The sequence below is a fragment of the Puma concolor genome, chromosome E2 (genome assembly GCF_028749965.1).
Source record: "Puma concolor isolate L17-30 chromosome E2, mPumCon1.1.hap2, whole genome shotgun sequence".
NCBI classification, from domain to species: domain Eukaryota; kingdom Metazoa; phylum Chordata; class Mammalia; order Carnivora; family Felidae; genus Puma; species Puma concolor.
The window spans coordinates 48652981-48676453 of record NC_141681.1 but is presented as its reverse complement, the minus strand read 5'-3'; the positions used below and the strand labels follow the sequence as shown (position 1 = coordinate 48676453).

Here is a 23473-nt window from a genome sequence, read left to right as displayed (position 1 = left end):
TTGGGGCCCCGAACAGTTTTTAGGAGAGCAAAGGGATTCTGATCCCACAGTGTAAAAAGTGTAAGAATACTATGTTGCATCCAGCAAATAGAAACCGGGTACATTCCACAAGCCAAGTGCTGAGGATCAAATGATGTACAGGCAAATCTGTTCTATATCAAAATAAATTAATGGGAAAAAATACGGATTTCTTTGGGCCCTCAAGCAAGTGATGACACTTCACTGGGCCTGTGTTGACAGCTCAGAGCCTGGAGCCTGCTTCAGATTCTGTGTCTCCCTTCTTCTCTCTGCCCCTCCCCCACTCACACTCTGTCTTTCTCTCTCTCTCTCAAAAATAAATAAACATTAAAAAAAATTAAAATCACCTCCAGCCCCCAGTTGTGTTCTACCAGGTCACTTGAACTCTCTAAATATCTTGTTCATTTATTTGTTTATTTGTTCACTGTCTCTCTGTCCCCTCTAGAATGGACATGCCACAGAGCAGAGATTAGGACTCTGAAATCAGAAGGACCCAAGTTCAAGATCTGCTTTGGCCAGATTCATCATGTGACCTTGGGCAAATCATTTCCTGCTGCTCCTCAGCTTCCTCATCTGGAAAATGGGAATAATAATGTCCATTTCACTGAGCGTCTAATGATATCTTGTGGCTAAAGCACTTGGCATATAACCTTATTAAGCACTGTCAATCTTTGTTGTTGTCATTTGAGATCTTGATGCTTTGAGAGTGTCAAGGCTACCTCTGTAGGTTATCACTGGTTATTGGAATCTTACAGCACAGCAGTTAAGAATACCGTCTTTGAGGGGCTCCTGAGGGGGCTCAGTTGGGTGAGCAAGCGACTCTTGTTTTCCACTCAGGTCATGATCTCATGGTACATTTCTCAGCCCTGCATCGGGCTCCGTGCTAGGACAGTGTGGAGTCTGCTTGGGATTCTTTCTCTCTCTCCCTCTCTCTCTCTGCCCCTACCGTGTGTGCGCTTTCTCTCTCTCTCTCAAAAATAAAGAAAAGAAAAAAAAAAGAGTATAGCTTTGAGTCAGACAAACTCAACGTGAAATCCTGGCTTGACCCTCCCTACTTTGCTGTGTGACTTTGGGCCGGTGTCTTCGCATCTCTGGAGCCCCAGTTTCCTCTTCTCTAACATGGAGCAATTCATGCCCCAAAGGGTTGCTGAAAAGACTAATAAAAGATGCTCAAGAGCCCCAGATCCAGATTCAGACAGCATTAGGTTTGACCTCCTACTTACTGTACCGGGTAATCAATCATATTAAGGATTCCGCCTCCCCGAATCTGTCTTCATCTATGAACCCTACCCACATTGGAAAAACAGCTGGTAGTGTTCAAGGGGGAAAGATATTAATTTGTTACCATTTTTAGTAAAAGGCGAAAGATTTATACGATCTGAAGACAAACCAGAGTATCCATTTTTAAAGAGTTCTGAATTCTGGAAACTTTACTATGGAAACTGGGATATCAAAAGATAAAACAAGGCATATAAAGTGCTTAGAAAAATTCCCGGCAGATAGTAGATCCTCAGTAAATCATATCTGTACAAGCCAATTAATAATCCACTAAAATATATCGTATCCTCATTTTACCACATCCTCACCAGCACTGGGTATTACCATTTTCCTCCAAGATTTTGCTGACTTCCTAGGTGGCCACGATCACCTCAGGGTGTCGAAATTGCACATCCTCGACTCGCAACAGTTGAGTGGATGAGGAAAAGAATGAAGGAAAAGAACTGGCCTGAGGCGCCAGGCCCCGCCTACCTGCTGTTGAGGTGGTCCTGGCAGGAGCGCACCTCATCTGAACTGGGATGGCCTCCTTCCACCAGCTCCTGAACCGTGTGGTTCACATCCAGGACACGGCCCATCAGACTGTTCATCTCCTGGTCCAGGCTCTCAAATCTGTGGAAGGAGGAGGGTCGTGCTCAAGCAGGCCTGGACCCTGGGGACCTGCCCACGTCTTGGCCTTCTCCTGGATTTCCTTCTAATTCTTATCCTCTTAGGACCCTGTGCCAGCTCCTCCCCCTTCTACCGGTCCCTTAAGTGTTACATTTCTCAGGGGCACCTGAGTGGCTCAGTCGGATGGGCGTCTGACTCTCGGTTTCGGCTCACATGGTTTTTGTACCTCTCTGGGTTCCCAGCCACCATTCTCAACCCCTCCAACATACCCTCTACGTGGCAGCCAGGGAGATCTTTTTAAAAATTTTTTTTTTCAACATTTATTTATTTTTGGGACAGAGAGAGACAGAGCATGAGCAGGGGAGGGGCAGAGAGAGAGGGAGACACAGAATCGGATACAGGCTCCAGGCTCCGAGCCATCAGCCCAGAGCCTGACGCCGGGCTCGAACTCACGGACCGCAAGATCGTGACCTGGCTGAAGTCGGACGCTCAACCGACTGCGCCACCCAGGCGCCCCCAGGGAGATCTTTTTAAAGCTGGGCACAGTCCTCCCTTTTTTAAAACAAATGCCCAAAGCTGTGGCTTGGGTAATTGTGGGCACAGTAAGGGCAGGGACCAGGCCTGGGTCTCAGCTATGCCCAGCACAAGACCGAGAACAGAGCAAGAGCTCAATAAGTTCCAGATGAATGAATGAGTAGGTGAACAAAAGGGCTCATCCACTAATTTCACAATTCATTACTAAGTCAGCCAACAGACCGATGTATGCAACGTGTCACAGCGGGTAAATGCTATGAAGAAATGTAAAACAGGGTGATGGAAGAGAAAGTGACAGGGTCCGAGGCATTTCATTAGCTAGGGAGGTGACATTTGTGCAGGGACCGCGGCAGTCCCAGGGGAGGGGCCAGGTTGCGGTGTCTTGAGAAGTTTTAATTTCCCGCCAAGTGAGTGTAAGTCCCGTAATGATAGCAAACGCCCCTGAAATGCTCCCTGTACCAGGTATTTGCTCGGTGTTCTATTAAGTATTTCCTCATTACTCGTCACCTGTGAGGTGGGGACTATTATCACTCCCATGTCACTGGAACCCCTGGTCGCAGCTGAGAGAAAATGGGAACTGTTGATGCACGAAGGCGAGGCTGTGTGCGTGAGAAAGGGGACCTGGAAGTCCCAGGAGGGCGCGCTCACCGGTGCTGCACCACCTCGACGTCGTCGAGCGAATCGGGCACACGCATGGCCAGCAGCCATTGCTCCTTCTCACCGATCCACAGCTCGCACGCGTGCACTTCGCCAAACATGCGGTAGACCGCCAGGGCGTCTCGCAGCCACTGGCGCCGCAGCGCAGCCACCTCGGTCACCTCGGCGAACAACTGCTCCGCCTCCACCACGCGCACCTGCAGGGCCACCACCAGTGGCCCGGCGCCGCTGGCGCCCCCCAGTGTCGCCAACTGACGCCGCAGGCCGCCCACGGGCCCGCGATGCGCCTCCACCTCCCCGGTGAGCGCGCGGTGCTGGCGGGCCAGGCGGCGGCTGGACGCCTCGTCGTGGCCGAAGTCGCCCGCGGCTGCTAGGCGGTACGCGTCGCGAAGCCAGTCGAGGAGCCCGTCGAGGTCGGCGCCGAACTGGTGCAGCGCCCGCGCCTCCTGCAGCCGCCGCTCGCGCCGCGCCGCCGCCTCTTCCAGCCGCTGCCAGCGCCGCCGCGCGCTCGCCGCGCGCTCCGCCAGGCCCGCCAGGTGCACCGTCTCGGCGCCCGCGCCCACGGCGCCGCCGGCCGCAGCCAGCTCCTCGCCGCGCCGCAGGGCCTGCTGCAGCAGCGCCCGCCGCCCGCCCAGCTCGCCCTGCAGGATCTTGTGCTGCGCCAGGAGGCGCGCAGTGCTGGACAGGTCGTGCGCGCCGCCAGCCGCGCCCCCCGCGCCCCCCGCGCCCGCCGCGCCCGCCGCGCCGCCGCCGCCGCCGCCCGCCGCCTCTAGGAGGCGCTCCTTGTCTCGGGCCCAGCTCTCCGCCTCCTCCAGCTCCTGCAGCAGCGCCCACAGGCTCCGCGAGGCCTCCAGCTCCGCGCGCCGCCGCGCCGCCTGCTCCTGCAGCTCCGCCAGACAGCCGTGCACGTGGTTCACGCGGTTGCAGATGACCTGCGGATCGCAGGGCTGGTAGCCTGGGCCAGGAGAAGGGGAGGATCCCGGGTTGGGCACGGGCCAGGGGGCGCCCAAGGAAGGGAAGTACAGGCTACCTGTCCTGTCTGTCCTTTGCTACGTAGGCATCATCAGGTGCCAGGTTGTGCGTCCCCTCCTCCAGGCAGCCTTCCCTGACATGCTGTCTGGAGCAGGAACCTTCTCTGGCTCCCCCAGGCTTCTCTCATCCCAGCCCTGCACCTCTGCCTGTGCCCCACGGTCACCATCCCTGCCTGCCCTGACCCCTCTGGCATGTCACTGCCTGTTCTGTCTCCCCCACTGGGCTGAGAGGCCCATGAAGGCAGGGTCTAGGGCTGTCTCCGTCACACTGTGTCCTCACCATTGCCTAGCACGGGGTGGAGCCCAGAGCAGTAACCTAATGAAAACGGCGACTTATTGACTGAATGATGTATAGAAACTAAGATTCAGGGGCGCCTGGGTGGCGCAGTCGGTTAAGCGTCCGACTTCAACCAGGTCACGATCTCACGGTCCGTGAGTTCGAGCCCCGCGTCGGGCTCTGGGCTGATGGCTCAGAGCCTGGAGCCTGTTTCCGATTCTGTGTCTCCCTCTCTCTCTGGCCCTCGCCCGTTCATGCTCTGTCTCTCTCTGTCCCAAAAATAAATAAACGTTGAAAAAAATTAAAAAAAAAAAAAAGAAAATAAGATTCAGAGAATCCTAGTATCTGTAAACTGTCTTTCCTTCAGAACTGGACCAAATGAAACGTCTCTATTTTTTTTTAATTAAAAAAATTTTTTAATGTTCATTTATTTTTGAGAGAGAGAGAGAGTGAGCAGGGGAGGGGCAGAGAGAGAGAGGGAGTCACAGATCCAAAGCAGACTCCAGGGCCCGAGCTGTCAGCACAGAGCCTGACTTGGGGCGCAAACTCACGAACTGCGAGATCATGACCTGAACAAAGTCGGGCGCTTAACTGACTGAGCCACCCAGGCGCCCCACTATTTTTTTAAATTTTATTTTAAGTAATCTCTACACCCAACGTGGGGCTCAAACTTACACCCCTGAGATCAAGAATCGCATGCCCTATCCACTGAGCCAGCTAGGCACCCAGATGTGTCTCTATCCTTAAGCCATTTTCTGGGTTCCCTCTCTCATCCTCTGTTGCCTTATCTCTTAACTTCAGTGATGACCTGAACTCCCATGTTTCTTCAAATACTTCACCTTCCTCCTAGACTTCTGGTTTGTGACAAGAGAACTGTGAAATTAACTTAATGGCTGGCTGCCAATGTTGCTTTAATGGAATAGAATAGAATGACTAGAAAATATCAGGATGCAACTTGCGGGGTAAGGGGAAGTATTGTTTCATACAATTTGTGTGTGTGTGTGTGTGTGTGTGTGTGTGTGTGTGTGTGTGTGTGTGTGAACTGTGGGTCAGGAGGTAAACACATTTCTTACTGGGTCAAAACACTGCAAGAGACACTGCCCTAGATGGGATACACCATTTCTGGAATTCTGGACATTCGCTGAAATTGACCCAAATACCAAGGCATCCACCTGAATAATCAACAACAATAGGCATTCGTGTATCCAGACCTGACTCTGGCACAACGCCACCATGGGGCAGTATCCTTATGAGCCCCATCTTACAGATGAAGAAACTGAGGCTCAGGGAAGGAAGCCACTTGCCCAGGATCAGCTAAGAAGTGGCAGATCAGGAGGCCACACTCTGGACCACTTATCAGGCATTGCTCCCTCCTGTCACCATGACAACACACATTAGCCTCTTTGCTGTTTTTGTGGTGCTGTTGGCCGCCACCAGGCACCAAGATCTCACAAGGAGAAGACAGAAGGAGCCTCCTGGGACAAACCTTCACAAGAAGGAGAGGGTCTCAATGAGCCTGTCCTGGGGTTTGGATGTGGGTAAGCGGCTGAGCCAGGGTGGGCATGTCCCACTGGAGCTTGGAAGGAGACTTCAACATTTGACCCAGCCCATGAGGGTGAGAACCGCCCCCCTCCCCCTGCCTCAACACACACACCATCTTGCAAGCCAGATAGGCCTTGCCTTTTCTACTGATGCTTCCGGATTCCAAAGGGCTGTGGCTCCAGACACAGGAGTGAGACAGGCCAGCCCTAAACCCTCTGAGCTCTGCAGTTCTGGACCTTAGTTTCCTCATCAGCAAGAAAGCAAAAAAGCAGCCTTGTCAGCACTCACAGCTAGAGACACAGTTTCTCAGGACGCCAACTTCAGACAAGGTCACTCTGCGACCATGGTGGAATGGGATGGAAACAAGACCATTCCATAATCACGTCTGAGCACACACAAAAAAGAGGTCACTGGGCAAGCCACAGAAACTATCATCCAGCCCCTTCACCCAGCTAAGCTGAATGACTGCTACCAACTCCTGTTCCTCCCACTACCTGGATAAAAATGATTAAGATGGGGGGGTGCCTGGGTGGCTCAGTCGGTTAAGTGTCCGACTTCGGCTCAGGTCATGATCTCGCGGTCTGTGAGTTCAAGCCCCGCGTAGGGCTCTGTGCTGACTGCTCAGAGCCTGGAGCCTGTTTCACATTCTGTGTCTCCCTCTCTCTCTGACCCTCCCCCGTTCATGTTCTGTCTCTCTCTGTCTCAAAAATAAATAAACGTTAAAAAAAAATGATTAAGATGGGTGATCACCTAATTACTCCCACCTCCAGACAGTATCCAATCCGCAGCAAAAGACACTGCATAAATCATCCCCAAATCACCTAACACAAGCCCACATCCTATCACAAGCCCCTTCCTAACACCCTCCTACTGAGAAGCTCCATGGTTCTCCAGCATGTGTGCAAAAAGCCAACAGACCCACCTTGGTTTGACAACAGGGGGATTCCTGGCGGTCTGTGGCTGGAAGGTATTGACATCAGTAAAATGAGAACCTTTATTAGAGCCAGTCTTGGTTTTTCCTATCAGCATCCATGCCCCCGATGCTGGTAATGGCTTTCCACCCTCCTCTCCTTCCTCCATTCCTGTCTTTGGAAAGAGCCAACCCTACTCTTGGCCATGGGTTGGGCATGTCACATAGATGTGGCCAGTTAGCTCAGTGTAGAGCCTGGGGTCACAATGCTTGGCTAAGCAGAGGGCATGGAACCCACAGTGGGCTAAAGAAAGCTTTCCTGGAATCTTTTGTCAGAAATATTGGGAGAAAGGGGCTTGTCTCCTGTTGGGTCCGCTAAGTTGCTAGGATGAAAACATGGGGCTGAATGACCCCAGATTTACACCACAAGGGAAGGAACTGCCCGGTAGTGACACAAACATAGAGACTACAGTCAGAGAGATAGAGTCTTAAAAGCATCATCAGATAATCCCTGGATCCAGCCATACCTGAAGCCAACCTTGCCTTTTCCTGGACACTTTAGTTACACTGGCCAAGATACTCCCCTTTTCTCCTTAAGCTGAGTTGAGTTTCTATCATTTGCTGCCAAACAGGCCCTGACTATACATTACCTCACACGGTTTTTCATGGTATTCACTGAGATTTGGCTGTGAGGGGCTTAGCATAAAACAAGTACTCAATAGGGCCACCTGGGTGGCTCAGTTGTTAAACGTCTTTCTTCATCTCAGGTCATGATCTCACAGTTTGTGAGTTTGAGCCCCGCGTCGGGCTATGTGCTGATAGCTCAGAGCCTGGAGCCTGCTTCAGATTCTGTGTCTCCCTCTCTCTCTATCCCTCCCCTGCTAGTGCTCTGTCTCTGTCTCTGTCTCTCTCAAAAATAAAATAAACATTAAAAAAAAAAAAACCACAAGTGCTCAATAAATGTGAACTATTACTGCAGAATCTCAAAGCAGGAAGAAATCATGTGGTCTAACCTCCACCCAAGGCAATAATTTCCCCCATGATATTCCCTGATGGAGGGTGATCCTATTTTGTGCTTGGATGCCTCCAAAGACAAGGAGCTCACTCCTTCCTTCTGTCTCTTAGGGGTCATTCTGCTTCCATTAGCACCAGCCCTGGAAGTTTTCACCCCAATCCCCGACCCCAGACTCACCCTGCAACTGAGAGAAACGCAGGGCAGCAGCGTTGAGCGCCTCCACTCGCTCACTCTGGGCCGCAATGTCCCCCTCCAGCAGTCCATGCTTCTGCAACAGGTCCTCCGCCTCCACCAGGTGCTGCCCACATTCCCGGGACAGCAGCTGAGCCTAGAAGATGGGGCAGCCCTGAGCACCTTTTAGGCATTGGCCTCAGGCAGGCCCCACCCCACATTGTCAGGCCCACTCTTGTGCTCCTCCACCCCATCCCTTGAACTCGGATCTCTATCTCAATCTCCTTGTCTCCGTCAACATCTGGCTCTCTCTGACTCCCTGTGTCTGTCCCCACATTCCTGCGCTCTGTCTCTGTCACAGCGCCACCCTCCCTCTGCTCTCTGCCTCCATCGCTCTCTCTGCCTCTGTCTTTCCTGTTTCCATCTCTCTCTGCTTCCTTCCTTCTTATCTCCATCTCTCTCTGCACCTGTATCTCCAGCCTGTCTCTCTCTTTCCCAAAAGGATTCCTTCTCTTATGTGTCTCTCTGTGGCTGCTTAGATTTCCATTGCCACCCTCGTGCCTGCTTCTCTAGTTTGATCTCTCTCTGATTTCCCCTTCTCTCTCTCAAACTGTCACCATCTTCCTCTGGCTTAATCTCTCTGTCTCTATCTGTCCCTAGCTCCCTCTGGCTCTGTATCTCTGTGGCTTTTTTTTTTTTTTTCTTTCTTCTCTTTTTTTTTTTTACATGTTTTTTAAATTTTATTTTTGAGAGAGAGACAGAGTGCAAGCAGCGGAGGGGCAGAGAGAGAGGGACACAGAATCTGAAGCAGGCTCCAGGCTCAGTGCAGGGCCCGACGCGGGGCTCGAACACATGGAGCGCGAGATCACGACCTGAGCCGCGGCCAGACGCCCAACCGACCAAGCCACTCAGGCGCCCCTCCTCTGTCTCTTCTTTGATCTTCCTTTCTCTGCCTCTCTCGGCGTCTTTCTGTCTCTTTCTCTTTGTCTCTCGTTCTCTTCCTCTTCCTGTCTCTCTCTCTGTCTCTCTCACCTCTTCCTGTCTCTCTCTCCATCCCTCTCCGGCTCCCTGACAACCCGTTCGGTGTCTGTAGCCCTCCCTGCCCTCCCCGCACACCATGCCCACCCTTGACCCCCAGGGCCGGCCCCACCTGCATCTCCTCCATCCAGTCCACCATGTACACCATCTCCTGGAAGATCTTCTGCAGGGCCAGGTTCTGCTCGAGCCGCGTCCGCCGGGCACCTACCAGCCCGGTCAGCAGGGCCCACTGGCGCAGGACGCTGTCACGCTGGGCCGCCACGCGCCGGGCGTCGTAGTAACCTTCTGCCGCCAGGGCCTGGGCCAGCTCTGCCACGCCCTGCACCCGCTCTTCATAGGCTGCAATGTCCGCCTCGATGGCCTCGTGTTTCTTCATGGCTGCCTCCACCGCCGGCAGCTCGTACCCGAAGTTGTCCTGGGGCAGGGCAGGCCACAGATGCTCACCTGTTTCCTTTGCTATCCACCTTGACCCTGCTCCGCCATCCCCAGTAACCCTGGAGACCAGCCCCACCTTCCTGTTGCCCCGGAGACCAGCCCCGCTTTCTTCTGTTACCCTGGAGACCGGCTCCACACGGCTCCATTACATATCTAGCCTTAAACTTGTCACCCAGGAAACAGTCACCATCCTCCCATTGCCCTAGAGACGGGGGACCAGGCCTACCCTACCCTCTTACTTAGGAGACCAATTCTATCCTCCTGAGTTACCCCGGACACCAGCTACAACCTCCTTTGTCATTTAAGAGTCTAATTAAATACTCTCCCTATTTCTGATGAGCCTAATTTTGTCCTCTCTAGTTCCCCAGGGAGACCAACCTCACTCTCCTGTTACCTTGGAGATCAGGCCCGCCCCCCTCCCCCACCGCTCACTTAGGAGACCAGTTCTCCCTTCCCACCCTCATTTGCCACCTAGGAGATTAACCCAACACTTCTCTGTCACTCAGGAGACCGAGTCTCCCTCTCTGGTCCCAGGGCCACCAGCCCAGCATGCCTCCCTGCCCCCACCCCCACCTTTCACCCAGAGCCAAGTCCTGCACCCTGTACCTGGGAGACCAGGCGCTGGTTCTCATTCAGCCAGCTCTCCCTCATGGCCACCTTGTGGTCAAACCTCTGGGCCAAAAGTTCCAGCTTCTCCTGCCGGATCAGCTCAGCTCGCAGGGCGGCCTCCCGTTCGTGCTCTGCCTTCTCCAGCTGGCCCCATGCCTGGGGAGATGGGAGGAGGCCAGTCAGACCCCACCAACGCCCCACAATTCAATGGCCCTGGCTTCTCTGTCTGAGGTGGCCCCTAGCATTTACAGCACCTTTATGTAAACTGGAAAAAGATATTGCTCCTTCGTGACACTTTCCTGCTGGAAAACTGTCAGAATGAATATCCAGTCCAGGACGTCTACAGTGTAAATGGCTCCCTTGAGCAGTGCACAACCTAAACGACGCCACGGAGTAACCCTGCCGCTCCTCCACATGCTCGACCTCACCTTGTCGATATCCCAGATGCCACAGCCCTCCCGAGGCACAAAGAGGCGACGATTACAGGCACGCAGTTTGCTCTGGATGCTGAAGAGCAGCACCTCCAGGTTCCCCTTCTCCTGAAACCTGAAGGGGCTCGGGCTCAGGACCCCCACCTCCAGACCTCCACTTGCCGCCCTCCCTCCTGAGCTGGGCCTCACTTGACTGGCTTCTCCAGTGTGCAATAGGCCGTGAAAGCCTGAAGCTGCTGTTGCACCCCACTCAAAGAGTTGGCAAACTTCTGATTGCTGATGAGGCCCACGGTGCGATGGATCCAGGCCAGGAGCTCGGCCGCCAGCTCCTCATAGCGCTCGATGATCTTCCCCACCTCCAACACCTGGTCCAGGACCTGACCCAGCAAAGGAAGGTGATGTCAGACTCGTCCCAGATGTGCCCCCAGGTGGTTCCCAAGCTCCCACCCACCCCATCCCTTGGATCCCCAAACCTTCCCGATCCGCTTCCCCTCCACGGCCAGAGCCTTCATCTTGGAGAAATAGTGGTAGAAAGAGACCACGTAGGTGATGATGGACTTCTCATCTGGAGCCTCCATGTTCACATCTGGGGGTAAAGGAGAGCAGGGGAGAGCAGGACAGTGAGGGTGGAGGGAGGGAGAGCCCACTCTTTTTTTTTTTTTTTTTTTTTTTTTTTTAATTTTTTTTTTTTTCAACGTTTTTTATTTATTTTTTGGGACAGAGAGAGACAGAGCATGAACGGGGGAGGGGCAGAGAGAGAGGGAGACACAGAATCCGAAACAGGCTCCAGGCTCCGAGCCATCAACCCAGAGCCCGACGCGGGGCTCGAACTCACGGACGGCGAGATCGTGACCTGGCTGAAGTCGGACGCTCAACCGACTGCGCCACCCAGGCGCCCCGGGAGAGCCCACTCTTACTAGCTGTGTGGCCTTGGGCAAGACAAGTAGCCTCTGCGCCTCAATTTTGGTATCTGCCAAACGGGGATCTGCACCTACACCTACAAACCACCAGAGAAATTATCCATAATTACTTCTTGAACACACCATTCTACCTTCCACCTCAGGGCCTTTGCACATGCTGTTTTCGCTAGGTAGAACAATGTTCCCTCTTCTGTATGCCTACCTCCCACTCATCCTTCAGGGCTCCACTCAGCTTATACTTCCTCAGATAAGCCTCCCTGTTCGCCCTGTGTAGAGTCGGTCACCCCTGTTACTCTTCCTCACGGCATCTTATCATTGCCTCCTGGAACTTATCATCTGCAATTAAATATTCATTTATGCAATCATGTCCTTATCTTGAGTTTGAGTTCCATGATGACAAAGGCTATGCCTGTCTTTTTTCCCATTGTTCTGGTCATGCCCAGCACACAGTAGGAGCTCAATAAATATTTACGAGGTGTATTTATTTATTTATTTTATAAGTAAATAAATTTATTTTATGTATGTATTTATTTATGAGGGCAGAGGTCAAGGGTGTGGGCTTTGGAGGAAACGTGTGCTTAAATCCCTGTTCAACCACTTACTCACTGCATGTCCTTAGGAAACAGACCTAACTTCTCTTCGCCTCAGTTTCCCCCATTGCAAGACTGAGGATTAGCACAGTGCCTGCCAAAAAGGAGCACTGTAAGTTTTAGAAAGAATAGTCTGGCACAGAGGAGAAACTCAGTAAATTCCAATTATCGTTTTGATGTGCCCACTGAATGCACAATATTACACTCAGCTCTTACTCCACCAGCTCATGGTTGGTGGAACAAATATCCACTAAACACCTACCATGTGCCAGACACAGAATATAGGTACCAGAAGTCCCATGTAGGGGCGCCTGGGTAGCTCAGTTGGTTAAGTGTCAGACCCTTGGTTTCAGCTCAGGTCACGATCTCACAGTTCGTGGGTTCAAGCCCTGCGTCGGGTTCTGCGCTGACAGCATGGAACCTGCTGTTTCTCTCTCTGCCCCTCCCCCCCGCCAAGAAGTCCCACGTACTGGTTTTCAGTGTGACACTGGGCAAGTGACTTCACATCTCTGAGACTTCATTCCTATCACTTTAAAACAGGACGGATAAGGGGGCATCTGGGTGGCTCAGTCGGTTAAGCATCCGACTTCAGCTCAGGTCATGATCTTGTGGTTTGTGGATTTGAGCCCCTCGTCAGGCTCTGTGTCTCCCTCTCTCTCGGCCCCACCCCCACTCGTGCTCTGTCTCTCTCAAAAATAAATACATATTAAAAAAAAATTAAAACAGGATGGATAAGTTCTATCCATCCAGGTCAGTGTGAGGATAAAAGCGGGAAGTTTTGCTAAAATTCCCAGCCATGTGCGTGGCACAGAGCAGACTCTCAGAGAGAGGGAACAGCTGTTATTCTAGAGATTGGTGGGTCGGTGTTGGCATGGTCTGGGATTAGGAATGAGGTTGAAGTCAGGGGATAATGTTGGGGGTGGGGTTGGCTCTGGAGCTGGGACCGGAGTTAGGGAGGGAGAGGGGGTTGGGCTTGGGGGAGCTGACTGGGCTTGGGGTTGGGAAGGGGATGGGGTCAAGTTGGAGGCAGGAATGGAGATGAGTCTGGGGCTGGAGACAGAGATGTGAAAGGAAGGGACTGGAAGATGGGGGCAAAGGGGATTAGAGGTGAAGAAGGGGAGGGGCTGGGTGGGAGCCAGGACTTAGAAGGACTCGGGTTTGGGACGGTGTTGCAGCAGGATGGAGAGGAGTTTGGGCTGGCATTGGGGTCGGGGGTCCCCCCAGGAGGAAGTCCCGCTGGGGTTGTGGGGGGCTCACCCTCAGGGTCCAGCAGACGTGTCAGCCCCAGGTGCTGCTCTGCTGTGCGGAAGGCTCTCTGCAGGTTGTAGTTGGCATTGGACTTGGTGAGTTTGCTGAAGTCCACAAGATCGGGCCTAGGCAGGGGCACAGAGCGGGCAGGCAGCAGGCAGGCTCCAGAGCCAGGGGGCGAGCGGGCAGAAAGACCTCCCGGCCTGAGCCCCACCCAAAGCCAGGGGCAGGAGGGGCACTGCCTCCCGAGGGGAAAGCTGTGTATGCTGGTGCACGTCTGTGCACTTATCCGTGGCCGTGAGTGCTGCGTGCGAATGAGTGGGACCGACTTGGCAATGCACACATCTACTTGGGTGCTTTGCTAAACAGTATTACGTAGCAGTTAGAAGTGTGAGGTCTACAGCTAGCCCACGCTGCTCAAACCCCAGCTCGGCCATTTCCTGGCTGGCTGTCACTCTGGGTAAGCTATTTTGTCTCTCTGTGCCTCGATTTTTTCATCTGTAAAATGGGGATGATAATAGCATCTGCCTCACAGGCTCACTGACTATTAAATGACTTATTGGAAAGCTCTTAGAACAATGCCGGGTATACAGAAAGTACTTAGTAAATGTTACCGTTGTTAGTATGACATGGGTACAGCTGGTGGGTTTCTCACTGTGTGGGGGGGACGGGTCTCTCTAAGTGTATGGGTGTGTATGTGACAGGCAGGGCTTGTGAACGAACATGTGTCCACAGCAGAAAAGGCTGGGTTCCACTCCGACCACACCAGAGCAAGTCCCTCCCAGGCTCCGGGCCTCAGTTTCCCTCATCTGTCATATGGACAGTCACGATGTGGGTTCAACTTGTCTGGATGCCCACCTTTCAGCCAATTCAGCGCCAGGCCCTGGGGTGTGAAATGTGGGTGCACAGGGAGCCGGAAGGGGGGCTCTGCGGCTTGCCTTGAGGAAGGACCACCATGCACACACCAGAGAAGACCATCCATGGGGGGTGAGCTCTCCACCCTGGAGGCATCGAAGCATCAGGCACAGGCTGTGTATGTGCATGAGTATGCGTGTGTCTACGCAGCTGCACGAGGGACGTGTGTTTCCATGTGTACACAGACTATGGGGCACAGGTTTCTGTGCAGGTGGGTGCCTCGTGTAAGTGTGAAGGGATGGGTCCTTGCGTCTCTGCGTGCCACCTACATGCATATGTGTACAGGTGTGTACCCAAGGGACATGGGGGAGGGGGAAGGGCAGGGCCAGGCTGCCCCAGGCCACGTGGTACCTGTGCCGGTGAATGAGCGCGTTGAAGGCCAAGCCGTCCCGCCAGCTGGTGGTGAAATTCTGGATGTTTACCTCAGGGTAACTGGCAGCGTGGAAGGGAGAGACGGAGGCAGAAATGGAGACAGTCAGGAGGGAAGAGGGAGGGAAGGAGAGAAGAAGGGAGAGAGAGAGAGACATAGATGGATGGTGGGGGGGTAGATAGATGATATGATAGATGGATGGAAAAATAGATAGATAGATAGATAGATAGATAGATAGATAGATAGATAGATAGAAAGAAAAGAAAGAAAGAAAGAAAGAAAGAAAGAAAGAAAGAAAGAAAGAAAGAAAGAAAGAAAGAAAGAAAGAAAGAGGCAAGGAGACAGAAAAAGAGAGACGGAGAGAAAGCAAGATACAGACAGAGATAGAGAAAGAAAGGAGGAAGGGGAGGAGACAAGAAGGGAGAGAGAAGGGGGAGGGAGAGACAGGAACAAGGAAAAGCAGGCATAGAGGTAAAGATAGACACATGGAAAGACAGAGAGTGTTGCAAGACAGCCGGCCAGCCCCGGAAGGCTGAGCATCAGAGAAAGCCCAGTCTCCATCCATACCTGCTCTCCGCTTCCTCCCAGGGGCAGAGGGCACCTGAGTTTCAGGCCATGCCCCTCCCGCAGGGCAGAGAGTTGGGGGACCAGGAGACTTCCCAGCAGAGCCTGAGTGGCCCCCTTCTCAGCCCCACCAAAGGTACCCAGGAGCCTGAACTTCTCATGGGAGCTGCCAGAGCCCCGGTATACACCATCCTAGGCTGCTTTCGGGGTGGGGGTGGCCAGGACTCAGGACTAGGGCTGGGGTGTTCACACAGGTGCCCACAAGGCCTCTCGAGGTACAGGATGAGATACAGGAGACCGAGCAGGCTGGGGACGGTCCACCACTAACCAGCACTGTTTTCTGAGGGGCCCAAGTTCTAAATTTGAACCAGGCCTTCCAGATTCTTACACGGGTTTATTTGTCAAGGTCAGAAGAGTGGACGTATTTTATTTACCAGTTCATTAACTTCAAATGTAACATTCTGACACGGAGGACTTGGGCGGTCCCTTGCACTCTTGTCCCAGAAGGGACCCTCAAGATCAGGCTAGGGCCCCACCCACCCAGTGGGGGCGCAGGGTTGGGGGTGCACTTACCCAGCTGTCTTCATCTGACACCACAGGAGCAGTGCGTCCTTGGCGGAGCGTGTCTCTCTGTTGTCCTCAGTCTCAATTTTGATTACTTGAATCTGTGAGGATATAAAACATGGCTGCTGGGACCCAGAGGGGTTGTGCCTGGGACCTGCCGGTGCACTGGCTACCAGGGACAAAGGGGATGGGAGGGGCGGCTTCGGGCTGGGGTTGGGGGTTCAGGAGCGTGAGGGTGGGATCTGGAGTGGACCGGGACATCCACAACTGGGGGAGGAGGAGGCTGCAGACTAGGGTCTCATTTTCCAGGGAAGTCTCCATACTTTGGCGTCTGGGCCACTTCTCTGATCCAAGCCACCATCATTTCCCCCTGGGCTAGTGCAATCACCTCCAGGCTGGCCTCCCTGCTCCTGACCCCACAGTCTGTTCTCCTCATGGCAGAGAGGGACCCTGTGAGCACCCAGATCAGATCACATGTTTCCCATCCTCTGGACTTTCCGTGGGTCCATCTCATTCACGGTAAAAGTAAATTTCCCCTCGTCATGCCTCTGACCTCCTCTTCAGCAGCCCACTCTGCTCCAGAGACCTGCTATCCTCTTCACTGAATCACCAGCACCTTCCCACCTCAGGGCCTTTGCACAGCTTGTTCCTTCCCTCAGGGGCCCACATGGTTCCACCCCAATTTCAGGTCTTTTCTCACATATCACCTCTGTGAGGCCTTCACCAACCACTTGATTTTAAATCACAGTATGTGTACTCAAATTTCACATCCTCCTTTTCTACCATACCTGTTATTTATTCATCTGGTGTACTGTCTCCCCATTGCGGACTGAACTGTGTCTCCCCCAAAATTCATAAGTTGAAGCTCTAACCCCCAACTGTGACTGTATTTGGAGATCGGGCCTTTAAGGAGGTAATTAAGTTTAAATGAGGTCATAGGGTAGGTCCCCAAAATGATTGGTGTCCTTATAAAAAAAAAAAAAAAAAAAAAAAAAGGAAGAGATCCTAGGGACGTGCGCACACAGGGAAAAAGCCATGTGAGGACACAGAGAGAAGATGGCTACTTGCAAGCTGAGAGAGGCCTCAGGAGGAACTGATCAGGAGGAGCTTGATCTTGAACTTCCAGCTTGTAGAACTTGAGAAAATAAATTTCTGTTGTTTAAGCCACTCCGAGTGTGGTATTTTGTTACAGCAGCCCTAACAGACTAATGCACTCACTAACTTATTAAAGCTCTGGGACCACAGGATGTTTGTTTTGTATTCTGCAGTATCACGCTTAGTAGGTGTTCAATGATGTCCTCAGTGACCCAGAATCTAAAGCAGGTTCAAGAGCCCCGGATGGGTGTTGGAGACTTAGGTCCTGGACTCAACAGCTGAGTTTGGCATTTGGGTTCCGAGGGAGAAAACTAGGTTCCAAAGAGGTGCCAGCCCCTGGTGCAGGGCTCCAGCTGCCAGCAGGGATCCCGCCCCCCCCCCCCCCAACCCAGTCTCATTCCTTGATTTTGTACTGGCAACGCCCATATCTGTCTCCAGCCCCCACCCCTTCCTTGAGCTCTATTCCCATGATCCAGTGGACTCCTAAATGCTCCCCCTGATGTTTTAGATATCAGATTCCTCATCACCATCACATCCCACACTGTCCCTCAAATCTGCTCCTCCTTCAAATCTGTCCCTGGGTGACCCCACTTTATCCCCCCCGGTCCTGAGCCTTGAATGTTGGCCTGGACACCTCCCTCCCTCCCCTTCCCCTGCCCATTCCCATTACAGGGCATCTTTCCTATCTCCCTCCCTCTGCACTTCCCTCTGGCCCCACCCTGGTCCAACTCCAGTCTCTTCCCTGGGCTCCCAGCCCCCAATTTTGGCAATCACCCCCAATGCAGAGGGATCTGTCCAAATCTGATGATGTTGGGGTGCCTGGGTGGCTCAGTCAGTTAAGAGACCAACTCTGGCTCAGGTTGTGATGTCATAGTTTGTGGGTTCGAGCCCCGGGCTCTGTGCTAACAGCTCAGAGCCTGGAGCTGCTTTGGATTCTGTGTCTCCCTCTCTCTCTGCCCCTCCCCTGTTCGTGCTCTCTCTCTCTCTCTCTCAAAACTAAATAAACATTTAAAATAAATAAATAAATAAATAAATAAATAAATCTGATGATGTCTATCCTTTTGATAAAAATCTCTAATTTCTCCCCATCTCAAACAGAATAAATTCAAAACTGCTAATCACAGATCACCTAGGCCCTGTCAACTCCTCTGACCTCATCTCCTCCCTGGCTCCCCCTTGTCTCCTATTCTCTAGACATACTGGTTTTTCTGGACCTCCAACATTTCAGCTCCTTCCCACCTCCCTCAGGGCCTTTGCATCCTGGCTGTGCCTCCTGTTTGGAATGCTTTCTCCCTTCATCTTACGTCATGCAGCCATCAGCTTCTCAGAGAGTCCTTCTCTGACCACCAAGTCTAAAATCTCAACACTGTCAACCTGATATTTTGCATTCTTTTTACTGCCTTATCATAATCTATTCTTGGGTGCCTGGCTGGCTCAATCCATTGAGGTTCTGACTCTTGATTTTGGCTCAGGTCATTATCTCAGGTTTGTGAGCTCCAGCCCCGAATCAGGTTCCTCACTGACATTGCAGAGCCTGCTTGAGATTCTCTCTCTCCCTCTCTCTGCCCCTCCCCACTCGCGCTCTCAAAAATAAACTTAAAAAATATATTAAAAATAACCTATTCTTTTCTGCATAGCTCTTACCTAGAGTTATCCACTTCTCATACATCTCTTGTCTATGTATTTATGGGTTTGTTTATTGTCTGTCTCCCTCACGACAATGTAAGCTCCATAAAGGCAGAAAATGTGTCGATTTTGTTTCTGAACTGAAACAAAATTGACTGGATTTGAATTCCAGCTCTACTATCCAGCTGTGTGACCTTGAGCATATTACTTGCCTCTCTGGGCTTCAGTTGCCTCCCTGGTAAAATATAATAAATAGTATCTACCTTATGGGGTTGTATGTATTTGGGGTTGTATGTATATTGTATGTATATGGGGTCGTGTGTATTAAATGCCAAGTGCTTAGAACAGTGCCTGGAACAGGGTGAAAAATATATAAATGATCACAGTGGTGGTGGTGATAATGATTATTACTTTTATCATAATTTTCATCCCCACCACTTGGAATAGGGTTCCTGGATCATAGTAGGAAAATTTTTGGAATGAATGAATGAATGAATGAATAAGCAGATGACTGGGTGGCGGAAGCCCTCCTAAGGCCACACCTTGGGAGGGTGGGCTGGGCAGGGGTCACTTGGGGATCACCTGGAAGCGCAGGATGATGGTCCAGACTAGCCCCAGGGTCAGCCGGTGGTTCCCGTCCACAATGTCATGCGAGCCCACGTTTTCCAGGTGCACGCGCTGCTCCTTCAGGAACTGCAGCGCCTTGTCCACGTTTTCCAGCGAGTGGATCCTCATGCGACCTCGCGTGGGTCTTGGCTAGAGTGGCAGGGGCGTTGGGAGGTGGAGGACCTGGCCAAGGGCCCTGTGCCCTCGGCCTCCTACCAACGAGGTCGGCCCCCCGTAGCCACGCCCCCTGGATGTCCAAACCCAGGCCACGCCCCTTCAGTCTTCTCAAAGACCAAGGACGTCTTTGCCCCTTCCAGCCAGACCCTTTCAAGAGCCTGTTTCCTTCCTGGATTATTCTAGTTCCTGTCCCCACCCTTTCTTTATACTGAAGTTCCACATCCAACCTGATGGCCACCTTTTATCCAGAAGCCTCAGCAACCTACCGGTAACCACACTCCTGTCCCCTGCCTTTGACCTCTGTTCCAGGCCCCCCAGGTTTGGCCCCTGGCCACGCCCCTCACTGCCTCCCTTTCAGGCTTCGGCCTAGAGCCACGCCCATTCCCCTAGGTCTCCGCGGGTTTGCTGCACTATTACTTCCAATGTTTCTGTTCTATAGCCATGCCCCGCAGGACTTCGGAGCTCCAGGCTCTGGTCCTTTAATGAACCTCTAGCTCCTCAGAATCCCACCCTTTGTGGTGAAGCCTCATCCAAGCCCAGATACACAACTGCAACACGGGGCGCCAGGGTGGCTTAGTGGGTTAAGCATGGGACTCCTGGTTTCCGCTCAGGTCATGATCTCGTTCTTCGTGGGTTCAAGCCCCGCATCGGGCTCTGCTCTGACAGTGCAGAGCCTGCTTGGGATTCTCCCTCTCGCCCTTTCTCTCTCTGCCTCTCCCCTGCTCATGCTCTCTCTCTGTGTCTCAAAAATAAACTTAAAAAAAAAAAAACACACACACAACAGCAACTCATAAAAACAAGCCAGACCCATTCCAGAGTTCTGTCTGGTTACCCAGATTTCCACAACCTAAGCCTCCCCTTCCGATGACAACTGCACCTTCATCCACAGACCCTGCAACAGGGTCCTGCCCCTATTTTACGGCCAAGCCTCTTGCTACCGCACTACCCAGGCCAGTCGCTTCTAATAAAGCCCCTCCCTTCTCCAATTGCCCCACCCCTTCCCACGGAGCTTCTCCCCACCACAAGCCCAGAGTCCGCTGGATCCTGGATCGCCGGCCTTCACCTTCGGCAGAGCCTAGCTTCGGTTCCCAGCCACGCCCCCACGCTGCTCACGCCCAAGCCCCACTTCCGGCCATAGCCCCACCCACCTGAGCAAAGAGGCCGCTCACCCATCGGGCTCTTCCAGGACACACCACACGTCCGGTTAGCCAGGCCCTGTCGTAGCCCAGCCCGGAATCCCGGGGCCGCCCCCTTCCCCCAGGCCCGCAGGCCCCCTCACCAGCTGCTCCCCGGACAGCACTTCCAGGAGCCGCGTGAGCACAAAGCCGTCCCGGAGGTCGGCATACAGGTCCCCGATGTGGCAGCCGACGCGGGCGAGATGCGAGTTCACCCACTTGGTGAAGGTCTTCTTCTGCACGGCCTCGCGCTCATCTGAAGGACAGGCTCTGATGAGCCCCCGCGCCCCCAGCACCTCTCCCCTTGCAGCTTCTCCGCAGCCCCTCACTCCGGGCCAAACCCTGTTTCGGCCTAGCTCTACAACAATCAGGGCTTCGCACAAGCGGCTCCTCCTACCTGGGACGCCCGGCCCACCCTTTGCTGCCCGCCTGGAGACGCGTCCTTTAAAGCTTTCCTGAGACATCGCTTCCACAGGAAGCCTTCCCTGATTCCCACCCCAGCCGGCCCTATTCATTCGCTCCCTACATACTGGGGCATCTACTATGTGCCTCCGCACTCTTCTTGGCTCTGAGTACAGACAGAGGCCTTCCCTCCCAGAGCTCGGTTTAGTGGGGCACAGATAATACACTAGGGAGCTAGAGAAGGTTAAGGAGAGGGCGGGAGGGAATGAGAGCTGTGTTTCAGGAAGACCTCTTGGCTGCTGTGGAGAGGGTGGGTCAGAGAGGGCAAGAATGACAGCCCAGGGCAGGGAGACTGGGGAAGCGACTCTCGAAAGAGCGGACCAGCCGCACCAGGGCAGAAGCTGGGAATGGGAGAAGGGGACACACTAGGGATAGTTACAGATGAAAAAAATAATAATAATAAGACTTGGGTGTGACGGGTTGTGGGGGGTGAAGGGGAAGGAATATGCTAGAATGAATGCCCCTGAGGAAAAGAACTGAGTCACAGACACCCTCAAGCAGTAGCCGAACGGCCAGCTACAACCTGCATTTCCCACACCCCTAGGGAGCAGAGTGCCCACGTGACTGCCATCGGAGGGAGGGTGCGGGGGGAGGGGGGAGGGGTGTAGGGTGGGGGCGAGGTGTCAGAACAATGTGGGCAACTACTGCGGCAGTTACTTACAAAGGCATTGCTAACTCTCTCCTACAACGTTTTTATTTCATTTTATTTTTTTTAGTAACAGCTTAGAATGAGCTATAATTCACCTACTATCAAATTCACCCTTTCAAAGCGTAACTTCGGTGACTTTTAGTATAGTCACAGGGTTGTGCAACCCACACCACCATCTGATATGAGAACATTTTCATCCCTCCAAGGAAAAACCTTGCGCCCTTTAGCAGTCACTCCCCATTCCCCCTTCTCCCAGCCCTGGGACACTATGAATCTCTTTTCTGTCTCTCCGGATTTACCTATGCTGGACATCTCATATAAATAGAATCACACAATATATGACCTTTTGGGTGTCTGGCTTCTTTCACTTAGCATCATGTTTTCAAGGTACATCCATGCCATCACATATATCAGTACTTTATTTCTTTTTTATGGCTAAATAATATTCCATTCTGTGGCTCTCCTACATTTTACTCCTCTACTCATCAACGGATGGACATTGGGGTTGTTTCCACTTTGTGGCTATTATGAATAACGCGACTATGAACATTCAAGTACATACAAGTCCTTGTGTGGACACATGTTTTCAGTTATCTTGAGTATATACGCAGGAGTGAAATGGTTGGGTCCTATGGTAACTCTACATTTAAACTTTTTTTTTTTAAGTTTATTTTTGAGAGAGAGAGAGAGAGAGAGAGAGAGACAGCGAGCAAGCCTGAGCAGGAGAAGGGCAGAGAGAGAGGGAGAGAGAGAATCCTAAGCAGGCTCCAAGCTGTCAGAGCAGAGCCCGACGTGAGCCTCAACCCACAGACCGTGAGATCATGCATGACCTGAGCCGAAATCAAGAGTCAGATGTTCAGCCGACTGAGCCACCCAGGTGTCCTTACATTTAACCTTTTGAGGAACTGCCAGACTGTTTTCTAAAGTGGCTGTGCCATTTTACATTCCCACCGGCAATGTACGAGGGTTCCGGTGTCCCCACATCCTCACCACCACTTGTTATTTTCCATTTGATCACGGCCATTCTAGTGGTATAAAATGGTCTCTCACTGTGCTTTTGATTTGCATTTCCCTGATGACTAATGATGTTGAGCATCTTTTCATGTGTTCATTGCCCACGTGTGTATCTTCTTTGGAGAAACATCTATGCAAATCCCTTCCCCATCTCAGTTGGGTTAGTCTTTTTTATCATCTGTAGTTTCTTTGCAACTTCGTGTAAATCTATAATTATTTCATAATTTAAAGTGTTATCAAAACAGGCGGTGCCCGGGTGGCTCAGTCTGTTGGGCGACCAACTCTTGATTTCAGCCCAGTCAGTTAAGCCTCTGACTCTTGATAGGTCATGGGATCGATCCCCACATTGGGCTCCTCACTGAGCGTGCAGCCTGCTTAATATTCTCTCTCTCTCTCTCTCTCTCTCTCTCTCTCTCCCCCCCCCCCCCCGCCCCTCTCCCCACCTCCCCCACTCTCTGGCTCTCTAAAAAATAAATTAAAAAATAAAATAAAGTGTTACCAAAACAGGAAACTACTGCCTGGCCTTCCTTTCTCTTCTCCCAGCTTCCACAAGCTTGAGCACAAGGTCCACAGGGCACAGGATAGAAGGACCTGGAACCCACGCTGATAGCTTGGAGCAGAGCCTCCCTGCCCACCAGGCTGCCCATCTCAGGATTATCTAGGAGGGAGAAATGAGCTCCTATCTCCTTTAAGTCACTGCATTGCAGGGTCTGTCTCTTGCAACAGCTCAGCCTTCACAGTATGGTTAGCATTTCATTATTAAAGAACTTCATTGTTGCACTTCTAAGTTCCCTAGTCATGCAGTAATCAAGATTTGCATAGCCAGTCTATTTCCCCTTTTAACCATTTGACAGCTCTCAATTTCTTTTACCATAACATTTACCTTTTGTAATACTATTTTTTTAATTAAGTAAACTCTGCCCCCAATGTGGGGCTCAAACTCCCG

The 23473-nt window shown here is 52.3% G+C and overlaps 1 protein-coding gene across 4 annotated transcripts in view; it reads right to left on the bottom strand.

The window, feature by feature from the left end:
- SPTBN4 (spectrin beta, non-erythrocytic 4) overlaps nt 1-23473 on the bottom strand; it is a 78765-nt gene that overhangs the window by 41109 nt on the left and 14183 nt on the right. For all 4 annotated transcript variants that reach the window (XR_015244873.1, XM_086689804.1, XM_086689805.1 and 1 more), the window contains 13 exons: nt 20507-20658; nt 19027-19200; nt 15733-15824; nt 14577-14657; nt 13320-13435; nt 11026-11138; nt 10742-10929; nt 10550-10667; nt 10119-10277; nt 9190-9492; nt 8046-8196; nt 3085-4048; nt 1768-1905 (listed from right to left, as the gene is read on the bottom strand). Coding sequence is in view for 3 of the 4 variants with exons in the window: in XM_086689804.1 (XP_086545930.1) it covers nt 1768-1905; nt 3085-4048; nt 8046-8196; nt 9190-9492; nt 10119-10277; nt 10550-10667; nt 10742-10929; nt 11026-11138; nt 13320-13435; nt 14577-14657; nt 15733-15824; nt 19027-19200; nt 20507-20658 (2749 nt within the window). In the remaining variant the exon portion in view is untranslated. The remainder of the gene's footprint in view (nt 1-1767; nt 1906-3084; nt 4049-8045; nt 8197-9189; nt 9493-10118; nt 10278-10549; nt 10668-10741; nt 10930-11025; nt 11139-13319; nt 13436-14576; nt 14658-15732; nt 15825-19026; nt 19201-20506; nt 20659-23473) is intronic.